General features: G+C 35.5%; 1 protein-coding gene across 2 annotated transcripts in view; it reads right to left on the reverse strand.

Moving 5' to 3' along the window:
- Window positions 1-15,765, reverse strand: part of LOC149833809 (uncharacterized) — a 46,182-nt gene that overhangs the window by 26,659 nt on the left and 3,758 nt on the right. For both annotated transcript variants that reach the window (XM_090011035.1, XM_090011034.1), the window contains exons 2-9: window positions 14,993-15,120; window positions 12,875-12,946; window positions 12,671-12,784; window positions 5,328-5,396; window positions 5,193-5,249; window positions 4,544-4,597; window positions 4,403-4,465; window positions 4,180-4,242 (exon numbers count right to left, since the gene is read on the reverse strand). In XM_090011035.1, the coding sequence (XP_089867161.1) occupies window positions 4,180-4,242; window positions 4,403-4,465; window positions 4,544-4,597; window positions 5,193-5,249; window positions 5,328-5,396; window positions 12,671-12,784; window positions 12,875-12,946; window positions 14,993-15,120 (620 nt within the window). The remainder of the gene's footprint in view (window positions 1-4,179; window positions 4,243-4,402; window positions 4,466-4,543; window positions 4,598-5,192; window positions 5,250-5,327; window positions 5,397-12,670; window positions 12,785-12,874; window positions 12,947-14,992; window positions 15,121-15,765) is intronic.

Raw genomic sequence — 15,765 nt, forward strand, 5'->3', positions numbered from 1 at the left:
ATTCTTTTTCATCATCTCTCATCTCTAATGGGTGAAAAAGACTCATTTTTCTCTTGGCTTCAAACTCAATAGGTTCAACTATCACGTTTAGGCCGGAAACATGGAGTCTCATATTAAAGGAAAAGGGCTTTAGGGCTATGTCCAAGGCTCGATTCCCGAACCAGAGCCAAAGATAGAATCTAAAAATTTTTAGAACTGACTGGTGGAGAATACCTTTCAAGTGAATTCAAAAATTATTTTGAAAGTCATGGTATTCTTCACTAAAGATCTTGTCTCAAAACCCCTCAACAAAATGGATTAGCCGAAAGAAAGCATAGACATATAATAGAGACAACTCGAACATTATTTGTTTCTCAAAACATCCCAAAAGGTTTTTGGGCTGAAGCGGCTTTAGCATCTGTCTATCTGATAAATCGGCTACCTTCTAAAAACTTGAACAATATCTCGCCTTTTGAAAAATTGTATACCAAAGAACCTGACTATAGTCGGTTGAGAATTTTTGGTTGCAAATATTTTGTTCTTACTGACAAGAACGACAAGCTTTCACCAAAAGCCATTGTCTACACTTTTCTTGGATATTCTGAAACTCAAAAAGGGTTTCGTTGTTATGATATTAAGAATGACAAGCTATATGTCTCCATAAATGTGTGTTTTCTGAAAAAAGTTAATGGTTTTGAAAAGAGTGAACCCTTTGAAGAAAACATGGATTACTCTTTTTTATTTGAAATGTTAGCACATGATGATGATAGTGATGACGATTTCATTCATAATGACGTCAATGATAAAGAAGATGGCTCTTCCCATCCACCGATTTCTCAAAATAGAAATGAAAGAGCATTGAGAGATCCTATAACATATACCCATAGAGATAGAAACAGTTTAAGGAGTGCAATTGAAAAATTCAGCGAACCTAGTGGGTCTAATTCAACAAATGATGAAAACCTACGAAGAACTGAGAGAAGTAGAAAGATGCTTTCTAGGTTTATTTCATATGATTCGTTTACTCCTAAATATAGAGTCTGCCTTAGCGTCATTCATTCTTATATAGAACCCAGAAACTTCGAAGAAGCCAAAAAGAATGATGAATGGCTGAAAGCAATGGAATGTGAGCTTTCAGCTCTCAAAAGGACAAAGACTTGGGAGTTCTAAGATCTTCCTAAGGGTAAGAAAGTAATAGGGTGTAGATGGGTATTTAAGGTAAAAACTAAAAGCGATGGATTTCTTGACAGATATAAGACTCGATTAGTTGCAAAGGGATATAGTCAAGAATACAGAATTGACTATGAAGAAACTTTTGCTCATTTGGCCCGAATGGTCATTGTCTGATATCTCAATATTGTTGCCTCAATCAACAAATGGAACATCTATCAAATGAACGTTAAAAACGCCTTCCTTAATGGTGATCTGAATGAAGAGGTATATATGGATGCTCCACCAAGAATGGACTCCCAAAAGAAAAGTGTTTCGACTTCGAAAAGCACTTTATGGTTTAAAACAAACCCTCAAAGTTTTGTATGATAGATTTAACTCCGTAATATTAGAAAATGTTTTTTCTTCCTGTTTTACTGGCATTACCTTATTTGTTAGAAAAACCAATGCAGGGATTGTCATTCTGCTCTTATATGTGGATGATATGCTTATAACCGGAAGTGATTCTAAAGGAGTTAAAAGCATAAAATCAATTTTGAATGATAGGTTTGAAATGTCTGATTTGGGATTTCTAACTTATTTTTTGGATATTAAAGTAGCAAAATCTCATAGAGGGTATTTTTTATCTCAAACTAAGCTTGCCTCTAAGATTATTGACAGGTCAGGTATTACGGATGATAAGGTTTGTAAAACTCTTGCTATAGTAGGAGCCAAAATGAAGATTGATAATGGTATTCCTCTCTCCGATCCCACCCCCTACAGACAGCTTGTGGGATCTTTGATGTATCTAAGTATTACTAGACCAGATATTTCTCATGCAGTTCATACTGCAGGTCAGTTCCAACATGCACCAACATCAGTTCACATGAGTGTCATCTTGCGAATTGTGAGATACATAAATGGCACACTAAACAAGGGAGTATTCTTATCATCTTCTTCTGAATTAAAATTAATTGCTTATACTAACTCTGACTGGAAAAGTGACCCAAATAACTGCCACTCCACCACTGGTTTTTGTGTGTTTTTAGGAGACTCGCTGATTTCATGGAGATGTAAGAAGCAGCAAAAGGTGTCTCTATCCTCAACAGAAGCTGAATATCGTGTCATGACGACTACTACTATGAAAATTGTATAGATTCATCAGCTATTAGAAGACATGGGGATCTCAATAGAAGGGCCCACCAAGCTATGCTGTGATAACAATAGTGTAATATATATTGCCAAAAATCATACTTTTCATGAGCGGACTAAACACATTGAGATGGACTGTCACTATGTTCGAGAAGCGTATCTGAAAGGAGTTATAGATCTTCCATATGTAACTTCAGAATATCAGTTGGCAGATTTCTTCACAAAAGCCTTGTGTGCTCCGCGGTTCAATTTCCTCCTTGGCAAACTTTCGGTCATCTTGCCCTAAGTTTGAGGGGGGGTGTTAAATTGTAATTCATAAGACAATGTATTAGCTATAGGGTATTTTAGTTATTTTTATATTTTACGCATATTCATGTTTTTGAATATGATTGTAATTCCTCCTTTTTATTTTTTCTTATTTTTGTAATTTTTTTATTTCTTATTTTTGTTTTTTTTATGTAATATTTTTGTACACAGTACAGAATACAACAATCAGCCACTGACTGTTGTACACTGTTTAAAAAAGATAGACGTTGGGCTTATTCCCAACGTCTCTAATAAGAGTCGTTGGGAATAGCCCAACGACTCTTTAAGTATGATTATAAATAAGGGCTAAGTGAGCCCATTGTAAGAATGTATTACAGTAAGGAGTTGTCTCCTTAAGCTTATAAACACCGTGCATTTATTGCACTTCTTTTATACTGTAAAGCTTATAAACATTGTGCATTTATTGCACTTCTTTTGTGGTGTAAAGCTTATAAACACTGTGCATTTATTTTGTGTCTTGAGTGTTTGAATTATCGAGTTATTTGAAAACTTGATTGTTTGCAAGGATTCTTCACATCAAGGTCACTACATTATCTTGCCTCTAACAAGTAATAAAATTCTATGAGATGTTTCAGATCAACCTTGTCCAGTCAAAATACTGCATGGGTGCCAATATGGTTTTCAAAAAATTGTTAATGGCAAAACCATTTTTGCAGGTGTATTGAAGCATCCACACACCCTCTGCTCAGACAGAGGCCATTTTGAAATATCCATGCTACACAATTAAAATCAAATATTTATATATATATATATATATATATATATAATTTATAATGATGTAATAGGTAAATACCCATTAGGGGTATTTTGGTCATTTAAGTCCTTGTAATAGGTTGTGCTCATTATGGGTACATTAGTACTTTTACTTTATTCTTTTCTTTTTGTCCTTTTCTGTTTTCATAAGGACTATTTGGTTAAATACCAAATAGATCTAGTCAACATAGAGTTGACTAGTCAAGAGAGCTGTTGAGGTCTCTTGTATGTGTATAAATAGGGGCTTTTATCACCTTACATTTCTTAATGCTTCTCTTAAGCATTCATGCTCAATAAGATGAATATTTTTTATGTTTTGTGTTCTTCTCTTTAGTTCTTTAATGTCTAGAGTGCACTTAGTGCTTGTATTGTGCCTTTGTGGTCTTGCATTGTCCCTTAGTTCGACTACTTTGTGTTTATGATCTTGTAAGCCCTTAGAGGCCCTCATTTTGATTTTTCACATATTTCATTACAGACGCTATAACAATAGACACAACAAAAGAGCATTTGAGGTACAATCTCTGGAGAAACCAACAAGGCCAACACTGGCTTTAAACGCAGTAACTGCCTCAAAGCGTTTTAATCATAGCTAATGACATTACTACTTGGAAAATATGAAATTGCATGATTCTCTATGTGAATCTTAAGGATGGTGTTTGCATGTTATCAGGTTTTCTTAGGTGTCAGGGTGTATAATGAAGTGAACAAGAGGAGATGGAAAGTGTTTGGGCCCATTAAAAAGCTCACCAAATGAAAAATCCATAATTAAAACTGTAAAGTTAAATTGCCTTGAAAGATGGAAGGTTTTGTAGAACTTACTGAATTAATTTCTTCAACGTAAGGCTTAGCCCATTCTTGAACCTTTGCAGTGTTTTCCAGTGCCTAAAACATTTATAAACATATGGACTATATTACAGGTGATTAAAGAAAAAAGTCAAGAATGTAACAACTGAAGCTGTTCCACTGGAAGATTATCAATGCAAGACAACCAGCTATCAAATGAATTTGCATCTATAGCACGATCAAACAAAAAAAGCAGTACCTTTTGAGTAGCCATATCCCAGGTAGGCTTTCCATAATCATTCCAATGTTTTGCTGCAGAAGACTGCCACACAAAGTTAGCATCATTTTGTTGAAATAGCCAGTCACCACTTCAGGACAATGAGGATCTTGTCAAACTCACCTGAAATTGAGCAGAGTGTACTGCAAGCCAGTGTGGCAACCATGAACTTTTGACCTATTCACAAGTTCATAAATCCTAATTTGATTAATTAACAGCAAATAACAAAAATGTAGTGCAGGAAACTTATGACACGGTATAAATTAAGATATTTATTGTAGCTTAGAAACAAAATCTCAGGAACCTACCAGCTCTAATTTGTAATTTCCCAGAAAATATTACTCAAGCCAACATTATAGGTTTCCTTAAGGATGTGATATATTAGGAAACCATGAAAGCAAATTCATAGAACGCATTTCCCACTCAGTGAAAGTTATTCAATTACACTCCATACTCTAATGACCTTCGACTGAAGCCAATTGCATTGATAAAATAGAATCACAACGAGATCCCCTACTTCGAACTAGGGAAGGCGATGAATCAAAACATAGACCAGACACCCAAGAGATCACTAACCCAGAGTGCGAGCCATGTCCAGATTAATGAGGTGAACCTACATTTCGTATTTTATGCACATAATCTGCATAATTAGCAACTCTGTATCTGATAGAATTTGGATCTTAATTTTAATCCATTTTTTATGACTTACTAAGACCCACATCCATATGCACTTCATATAATGAGGACAAGAATTGGTTTACGGCCTGCCTACCTCAGACAGCTCTTTGGCCTTTGATTCAGCATGTTGCTGGGCGTGCAACATCTTCTCCTGAAAAATAGGAGCAAGCACACAGTGAGCCAAAAAAAATGGAATGAACAATGAGAAAAGTTATACATGAAAACCTACCTCAGACAAACGAAGTGCCTTCTCCAATTTACGGATCTGGTTCCTCTGTTCTTCACTTATTTTTTGCAACTACATAATGATAAAGAATATAAGCACAGGAGACCCAGTGGCTTGTCTGTATCTAAAGAATTTATAAAAATAACACATCAAATCACACTCAAAACAGGTATTGAGTAGGTTCGTTCACCAAAATTTTCAAGAGCAAAACTTCTACAAAGTCTTGGTAACAGAACATTATAGCATAAGCACTGAGCTAGGGGCAGCCAAAAGTATGTTGGAATCTTTTCTTACCCTCCCAAATCTGATATTCCATGTCCGTTTATTTGAAGGTTGTTAAGTTATTTTGATTTGACTCAATGCAAGCAGCATTGAGTGAGTATGCAAATCAGTAAGTAATGATCAGAAATACACTTAAACCATAGTTGCCAGAACTGGGTACCAGTACCTGTATGCAAAGGTGTAGAAGTATCAAGTACACTTTCTACTTGAGTTGCATATTTGCAAGATTTCAACTTTGAAATGAGTCTTTGATATGGTTTTTAAAAGAATTAATATATATTTTCTAAAATCTGATAAAATATAGGAATAATACTCCACTATATATTTTTACACAGACACCTAAGAATAGCAGCAGCTAACAACTTTCATATTTCAAATGATTCTCGTATTGTTGATGTTTTTAATAGTTCAAAATATTAGATAGGTTTAAATGAAAATGGCATGCTGCCATTTTTTTTAAGAAATGTTGGAAGAAATGAGTTCGATACCAGGCAATCAGCAATCCCTTACATTTCGAGGTGGACTAGTATATTGATCATTTAATAGAAAACTAATCACCCAGAATCATCAGAGGTTGTCTTATAACTGTCCAAACCATGACACAAAATTAATTCACCACACGACAAGATAGCATGCAATTAATTCAAGACCAATGCATGAAGAAATGGCAGCAGATATTCCAGAAAATACAGCAGAAAATAATAATGAAAATGCAGCCATCATTGCATCACAGGATTCCTCCTTACTGGTACAACGTTCAACTAGAACAATTTGTCATATTGAACATTTTTTTACTTAGGAAATATTCTTAGTTGAATCCCAGATAATTCATTAGAACATATGAGACCCTGATTTTACAATGATGCCAAAGATCACCCTCAATAGATTAAAGCCATGAACTAAGAAATGGTTGCATTGCATCAGTGTGGTACATCAGAAGTTGATAGATCCTTTGACAAGAATATGATAGGATCCAAATAGGTCTATAAAATCATATACAAATCAAATGGTACTGTTGAAAGGTATAAAGCCCGGTTAGTCATAAAACATTACATGCAAGAGTATGGGTCAATTACAAACAGACGTTCAGCTCAGTCACAAAGATGAGAACCAATACTATATTATTAGTAACTACAATATATAGCTAGTATATGGAACAATTAGACATTAAGAATGTTTTCCTCCTACATGGAAGTCTGAAAGAATATGTAGTAGTTGGCTGGTTATAGTGAAGGTGATATAAGATTGACGGTATGTGAATTGGAAAAAACCATATGTGGACCCAAACAAGCTTGCTTGTGATTCGAGAGTGTTTGTAATGTAGTTTGCGAATATAGATTTCATGGATGGTGGATTATTCTTTATATGTATTCAAGAAGGATAAATGCATAACAATTATCTTACCATATGCGGAAGATATAGTGATAACAGGGTACCCCCATGCACATACATCAGAGGTTAAACAATTGTTACATGAGAAATTTCACATAAAGAAACTTGATCCACTAAGACATTTTCTTGGGGAGGAAGCAGATCGAAGGAAAGATTGTTTGTGCTCTCACAACACAAGTATAATCAAGATCTCTTCAAGTATGAATTACTGTAAACCCACTAGGACACCTGCTGCACTAAGGAAGTGATTCCAAGATAATAAAATCTTATTGATTGTAAAGAATTTTATAGAAGTCTTGTCAATACCAAAGTTGTCAGTCGAGGAAGTGGGAGCGAGAAGCAATTCGAGAAACGGAAGCTGAAAGCGAGGCACTTTCAAAATTTTAGGAAGAGGGAAGAGTGGGACGACTTAGAAGCGAACCGGGTATGGTCTCGGAAGCGAACCGGAAGCGAGGGGGAAGCGAAAAAAAAAAGAAAAAGAAAAATACAAAAAAAATGAAAAAAAGGGGGGAAGCGAAGTGCGCTAATTTGAAAGTGGCACGTTTCGGAAGCGCGATGTTTCGTGCTTTCGAAACGCGCTTCGGAGAAGTGCACTTCCCCATTCCTTATGACGCTTCCAGTAACTCTGGTCAATACCTTGCAGTACTTTTCTTTTATCAAACCTAATATTGTTTTGTTATGAACTAAGCTTATCAATCAATGCATGCCCCAAGGACTTCCCACATGGAATCGGCAAAGAGGATTTTATGGTACTTAAAGCAACCATAATGGATGGTATTATATATAAGGTTCTTTAATAGTGGGCTCTGTCATCAATTCCATTGAAAATCATTGCTTATTCAAATGCAGATCGGGAAAGAGAGCCCAAAACTAGAAAATCCACATTGAGGTATTGTATATAATAGAGTGTAATGAAAGAGCAAAAAATATAAATAGATGCCTCTTATGGGCTTACAAGAACACAAGAACACAATGACCACTTATGGGTCAATACGAAACTCATACACATAAGCCACTTATGGGATTGAATCACAAGTAATAATAATGAATATTATTGAGAGATTGGGTGCTTGAAAAAGCAATGCCCATTTAAGGGGAAGCACTCCTATATATACACAAAGGACAGACGATATGGATTTTGGGAGCATCCCAACAACTATATTTGGGCAATGACAATATCGCCCATTACAAAAACAAGAATTTACAAAACAGAAAAAAATAAAGGAAACAAAAAATATACAAATACACTAGTGCCCCTAGTGGGAACAACCTATACAGTGATGACAGAGATACCCCTATTGGGTATTGTCTATTACAATGATATATATATATATACAACTTAACATTCTCCCTCAAACTTACGGTGTGATCACAGAAAGTTTGTCAAGTAAGAAGAGAAACTGGGGAGATGGAAGCTCTTTTGTGAAATAGTCAGCTAGCTGAAATTTCGATGCTACATAGGGCAGGATAGTAGTCTTCTTAAGATATTCATCATGAACATAGTGTAATGAAACGGAAAATACACAATAAGGTGCCTCTTATGGGCTTACAATCATACAAAGAGAGCACAAGCAAAGACCACTTATGGGTTAATACAAATCACAAGCACAATAGCCTCTTATGGGCTTGGAACACAACATAAAAATATAAGATTTTATATATTCAAATGTTCTTGATAACAAGCATACATAATAAAGGGAGAGACACCCTTTATATAGACAAAGGAGACCACTTATAGCTGTTGGGATGCTCTCAACGGCTATAAATATAGTTGTTGGGAGCTCCCAACAGCTATAAATATAGTTGAGAGCTCCCAACAGCTATAAATATAGCTCTTGAGAGCTCCCAACAGCTATAATGGTCAATGACTATTAAGCCCTTACAAGGAATATAAAAGACAAAAATAAAGAAAATAAAAATAACATACAAAGGACTAAAGTGCCCCTAGTGGACACAATCTATTACATGGACTGAAAAACCAAAATACCCTTAACGGGTATAACCTATAAAAATGACAGAAAATATATATACATATTTATATTATATATATATATGTACAAATCCTAATATACACAATTTAACACATAGTAGCAATCCATCTCGATGTGCTTGTCGCGTTCATGAAATGTATAATTGTCGGCTATGTAGATGGTGTTTTTGTTGTCACAACACAACCTTCAAGGTGATTGCAGATGCATCCCCATATCTCCCATTAATCTTCTCAACCACACGATTTCAAATGTCATGATGGTCATTGCGTAATACTTAGCTTCCGTTAAGGATAGAAACACCTTCTATTGTTTCTTGCATTTTTAGGACACCAATGAATCACCTATAAACATACAAAAAACGGTAGTTGAGCATCTATCATTAGAGTCTCCTCCCTAGTCAGAATCTGTATATGCAATTAATTCAAGTAGAGAAGAGGAAGACAAAAAAATTCTCTTAGAGACAAAATTTTGTAAATATCTAATAATGTGCATAACAACACTCATGTGCGCAGTTGTAGAAGAATGTTGAAACTGGTTTGTTGTATGCACTACATGATAAATGTGGATCGGGTGATCATTAAATATGTAAGGGACCCAATCATTTGCCGATAAGGAGTGAGGTCTTCCAACCCATCATCGATTTTCATCTTTGCATTGATAACTTCATGAGTATCCACCCTCTTTTCATCTGTAATGCCAAACTTGTTAATAATCTCAGTGGTAAACTTGGATTGAGTTAGAAAACAACCACGAGCAGAATATGCTAGCTCAATCCCTAAAAAATATCTAAGGAACCCTAGATCTGTCATTTCAAAACTTTGTTTCAAAATATTTTTTATATAATTAACTCCATTTTATCTCCTCTAGTAATGATCATATCATCAATGTAGACAATAAGAATAACAACACTTGCGTCAGAGTGTTATACAAACATAGTAGTGTCAGTATAACAAGACTTAAAACCAAATTTAATCATAACAGAGATAAATCAATCATATAAGGCCTTAGGAGCTTGTTTCAAACCATACAAAGCTTTACGTAAATGAAGAACCTTTTCAGTTGAAATTTCATATCCTAGTGGAGGATTCATATATACTTCTTTTAATTCCCTATTTAAACAGGCATTTTTGACATCCATCATATAGATAAGTCAACTATAAGAGTTCTAACAGAGGTCATCATAGCTACTGGTGCAAACGTTTCATTGTAGTCTATTACATATTCTTAGGAATAATCCTTAACAACTAACCTAGCCTTATATCGTTCAAAAGAGTTGTCACTCTTGATTTTAACCTTATATACTCATCTACAACCTATGCTCTCTCTCTCTCTCTCTCTCTCTCTCTCTCTCTCTCTATCTACCTAGTTCAAATGTAAATTCCTACAAGAGGCCGAAAATGACAAATCTTACAATGTCATCATCCCCAAACTACTTACCTCATGTGCAATCATCATTGACACTCCCTTCAAGCCATCTTACAGTATCATCTCCAAACTATATACCTCATATGCAATCTTCATCTGCAGCAATACCTTTTGTAAGTGTTGTTCTTTACTATATAAAACACCATTTGTTTCCTTTAGGGTTGAAAATGGTTTTCACTAGTAAACTCAATTGGTGTTGTGTTACTTTTGATGTATTAAATGACTCTTGTTTGGATTCTGCATCTTAAGCACAGACGTGATGTTATTAGCTCATGTGTGCTGGTACATGTGTAAGTTGTGCACTTTTCTTGCATAGTTTTTGAGTGTCATGATTCTTGTGATATGTGCTTTAAATCTTTACTCTTAAAGTAATGGATTTGTTATCTGATGGTTGCTTGTTATGTTAGACACATTTTAGAGACAATGAATGGGTTGAAGATACACCTGTGATAGTTGTTTCCTTTGCTTATTCAATTGTTTTTAATATTTGGGCAGGTTTTGTAATGTTTGACATGTTTTTTTATCTTTTACTTATTGGTGATTGATTTTATGTTGCATACATGTTTGTTACTAATTTTGGTAGTTCATTTGCATATTTTTTAAATTTTTAGATTTTTTTAATTAAGGTACCAACTAGTCCACCCTAATCCCGCATAGTCTCCGACTAGTCTTTTTAGGGGTCCACCGACTAGGCACCGCCTAGTGCTTTTGACTACATAGATCTTTACAGTCCACCACACTATCTTCAAATACAAAGAGCAATCAAGGAGCACCAAGGCTCTGATACCATGTAATGAAAGAGCAAAAATTACAAAAAGATGCCTCCTATGGGCTTACAAGAACACAATGACCACTTATAGGTCAATACAAAACTCATACACATAAGCCACTTATGAGCTTGAATCACAAGTATAAATAATGAAATATTATTGAGAGATTGGGTGCTTGAAAAAACAATGGCCATCTAAGGAGAAGCACCCAATATGGTTGTTGGGAGCATCCCAACAGCTATAAATATAGTTGTTGGGATCTTCCAACAGCAAATGACAATATTGCCTATTACAAAAACAGGAATTTATAAAACAGAAAAAAAAATAAAGGAAACAGAAATACACAAAGACATTAGTGCCCTACTGGGCACAGCCTATACAGTAAAAAGACTGAAATACCCCTATTGGGTATTACCTATTACAATGATATGAACATATATATATAATTTCTTGGAGCAGCAATAAGCAATGGAAGGTGGTTTGATGGAGTACGGGGGCAAAATATAGTCATGGCAGCCATGACATCAAAAGTAATGTGAGAAATTTACTACCCACACAATATCAAAGTCTGTCATATTCAAATGATAAACGTGCAGTGGTAAATCTTTGAATTGAGTGCAGCACAACAAAATCAAGCAGGATGAGCTAGAAAATCATGTTATACAAGAGAAAATTGAATCTCAGGAGCTTAAGGCACATTTCATCTATGTAAAAGAAGTGGTGGATTTGTTTACAAAGGCACTTACGAAGCTAAGTCATTGGGATTTGAAGAGCAAACCCTTCATGGTCATAAACCATGTATAGCTTGAGAGGGGTTATTCAACCACGAAGTGGATCTAGGTCAAATCCAAAATACAGACCCAGATCAATGATGAGCACTTGGTAGAACAGAGATTGCTTGCAGTACGGATGTGCCTTGATGGTGTGGCACTTTTATAATGTTATTTTGTATCCTATATGGTTATTTAACTGTTTGGGATATTTTTGCAATTTGTCTCAATTTCTACATCTTAATGGGATGTCCAGTCCTAACACAAAATACAGGGTTTTAGACTTTCTGCAAGTCATCCTCATCTCTTGTCCTTTCTACATCTTTATTCTGATTGTTATCAAATAGCTTATTACTACAAATGGAAATAACAAATACCCATGCACTGGTCAAATTGTAATGGTACCCTAATATACAAGGCAAGCGCCCCTCCATAACAAAGTCCGAAAGACAGCATAACATGATCAGTGCATGTGAGTGATAAGAAATCCTTCTATTAGATGGACAATTTGACATGATGTGCAACTGAAATAAGCACCTTAACATCACAAATGTGTATAATAAAATAAGGCAGAAAATGGTTCAGCGTTAAAAAAAAGAGCACAAATAAATGATAATGACAATTGAAAGTCATTTATTGGTTAACAACTCCATCTAACAATACAGATACTAATGCTTCCTATCCAGAATAGCAGCTCCCATAAACCGAGGTCTTACATTTCCCATTTTAGTAGACAATTCTTTTGTTTTCTTCTCAGCATCACTTGCCTGAAGTTCCACAACCTGTTGCTGCCTATTTTGTAGATCAATTTTACTCTTCAAAATTGCAACCTGCCAACCAGATAGATAACATCAATTAAAACCAATGAAGAGAGACCAAATTTACAAAGCCAATCACATGAGGAAACTGCTTCCTATCACCTGGTTTTCAAGTTCAGTGGCTTTTGCACGAGCCTTTCCAATCTGTTCTTCTGCATCTGTTGCCCCCTTTCTCTACAAAGCAAGATAGGAATATGAAAATTCATTAGAATAGAAAAATGGAAAGGTTACCCAACCCCAGCTTTTATACAATGAGAAAATGATCAATGTTTGGAACCAATGATTTATGACAAAACATTTTACAAAGGGTAAAAATATCCACAATGAGAACAGAAATTATGGCCAACAATAAGTGATGCCTCATGCACCACGCAAAACATTAAAACACCAACTATACATTTGGTCATATCCATTGCTTACAATCAACCAATAAAACAAAAACGAGGCGACGTGACCACATCTAACTTTCTTATCTTACATGAAATCAGAGATAACCTTTGTCCAATTGCACAAATAAAATTTGAAGATAAATCAATGATTTCACACATTTTTAAAAAGCATGAGTAAACTACTGGATGACAAGCATACTTGAAAATTTTAGGAATTTCAACACAAATAGGTTTGCAAGTGCATACTTCATCAAATCTTCCCAATTTCAAATAACAGCTCTAAATTCAGCTCATGGCATAAAATGTTACCCAATTTCCGGAACTAGAAAGAAAATGTGTACGGATTCGTCCTAGATTATCCAAATGTGTGGCATATAAAAAGTTCTAATTTTTCTGGAATGTAGATATCCCTGTCCATTAAGCATTTATTTCCACCCAATTCGCACAATATCTAAATCCTACAAATGTCACCTATGACTTCTAGAAATTCGAAGTTTGATTTTGTCTCTGTTCCATGTGGTCAGATCCAAGTTGGTTTACAGGCGAACCTGGATCTGGACAGGCAGATACCAGCAAAACAAAGAAAAGCAGGTCAACCAATTAACACTTGGCTTGGGTTTGAACTTTATTTTTGGCAGGTACTCAACCCGAGTACTTTGCATGTGGCTTAGCTAAAATACATATATTTTACTCTCATATGATTGACTTGAACGACCCAAACCTGATTACATTGTCAGGTAGATCGCATGCCCCAAATCGTAACAGATTATCTGACTGTTGCCAGCCCTATGTAAAATCTACATGATTAAACCAACCTAACCCGATGTAGTACCTGAAAAAACAATCTAGGTGCAACCACCTCTGAGCCACCAATTCCTAACACAACCAAGACCAACTTGCTTATCTTTATCTGAACTTAACTTAGCCTTGGCCCATCCCAACCACAGCCGAACATGGACCTGTTTACCCCATCCACTGAACTCAGGGAATGGTCAACTCAACCCAACACCCAATATAACCAAAGCCCCATTATTACCCACTAGGGTCATGGGCTGTAGACCGCAGGTCACTAGGTCGATAGGGACTCCACGCACAAGGTAGGACCTTTGTGAGAATCCTAATAACCAGCCACAATAATCAAAATAGAGAGGTTAGCAGCGACATGCCCAACCTTTAATCCCAATCCAACTCATCTTTTGTGCAACTTTGACATAATTCAAAACATGCAGTAGTCTAACTGAAACCAACACAAGCCCAATTTTGTCCAAAAAAACCTCACATTAACCCGACCAACCCAATTCAAGTCCCAAAGAATGACGAGATAACATACTAAAAATGGGTTGAAACAGTTTCATCTGGAGTTTTGATTAGGATATCACATTCTCCAACTCTAATCCAAATGTTAATAAAAGCAGGAACCTAACAGTAACATCCAAGTCCAGGAAATCCATGTCACATGAATACTATGTTTCTTTAAAACATTTGGCATTGTTCTTTAAACTAGAATCCTGTCTATTCCAATGACAGGTTACTTGAGTCCCCCTTTCATATGATTAAGAATAACGTTGATGACAATCGACTTGCATTAAGAGTATTCAAGGCTGAACCTTGATAAGCCTATCAGATGAGTTTAGCAATATATACACCCTACAAGAATAAAATATAACACAGAAACCAAAAACTGTAGTAAAATAGCTCTAGATCGAGATGAAGAAAGAGACCAAAAAGACAAGTTATTCTTTACATTAGATAAGGGAACTGTAATCAACACCATGTTCTGCAAATGAAAACATCAGCTCAATTAAATTTAAAATTTAGGACCAACACCAACCTGAAGGGAATCAATTTCATTCTGCAATGATGCAAGATTCTCCAACTTTTCCTGAATGATCTTTTCAAGCCGAATGATCCTATCATCTTTACTTTTCAGCTCTTGGGTTTTCTCTTCAATATTAGACTCTTAAAAATAAATAAACAATCACAACTATAAGCTACATGTTGGTTTAATAACAAAATAATAATAGTAAAAGACATAAAAACACAAGGCAAATCTCTATTTGAAAGATAGTTCTAAAAGAATAATGAAGATGTTAGTTAAGATACTGATGAAAGTAACAAAGGCAGAAGGATAAGTGAGTAACATGAGCATGATATACCATACACCTGAGCGTATCAGATAATGTATGCACTAATACTGGTTTCCAGATATCAGGCAGATAGAAGCAAGTGTTGTTGGTGTTATTAATAAAGATGGATCCACTTCCACTTCTAATTCTACCAACATCCTTTTTCTTGCATAAGAAACAGTACAAGCATGCCCTTTAGATGGATGTTCCACAATTTAAGTTGTTTGCCAGTCTTAAACTCAGATTGTCCCACTCCAAGCCTTCAGCTGGCATCAGCCTGTTATCAGCTGGGCTGAAAAGTGAAAACCAAACAGACAGGTTACGGGAACCAACCGTAGATGGTAAACGTGACTAAATTTCAACCTAAGCCACTGTCCCATGATGCCAAGAAATACAAGTGTATTCCTTGTCTGATACACACACGAGTGTATGTGCAAAAGTGCGCATAGAATATTTGAAAAACTGGTTGAGAGAGAGA

This window comes from Nuphar pumila, chromosome 6 (assembly GCF_984573655.1).
Source record: "Nuphar pumila chromosome 6, dmNupPumi1.hap1.1, whole genome shotgun sequence".
Lineage (NCBI taxonomy): Eukaryota > Viridiplantae > Streptophyta > Magnoliopsida > Nymphaeales > Nymphaeaceae > Nuphar > Nuphar pumila.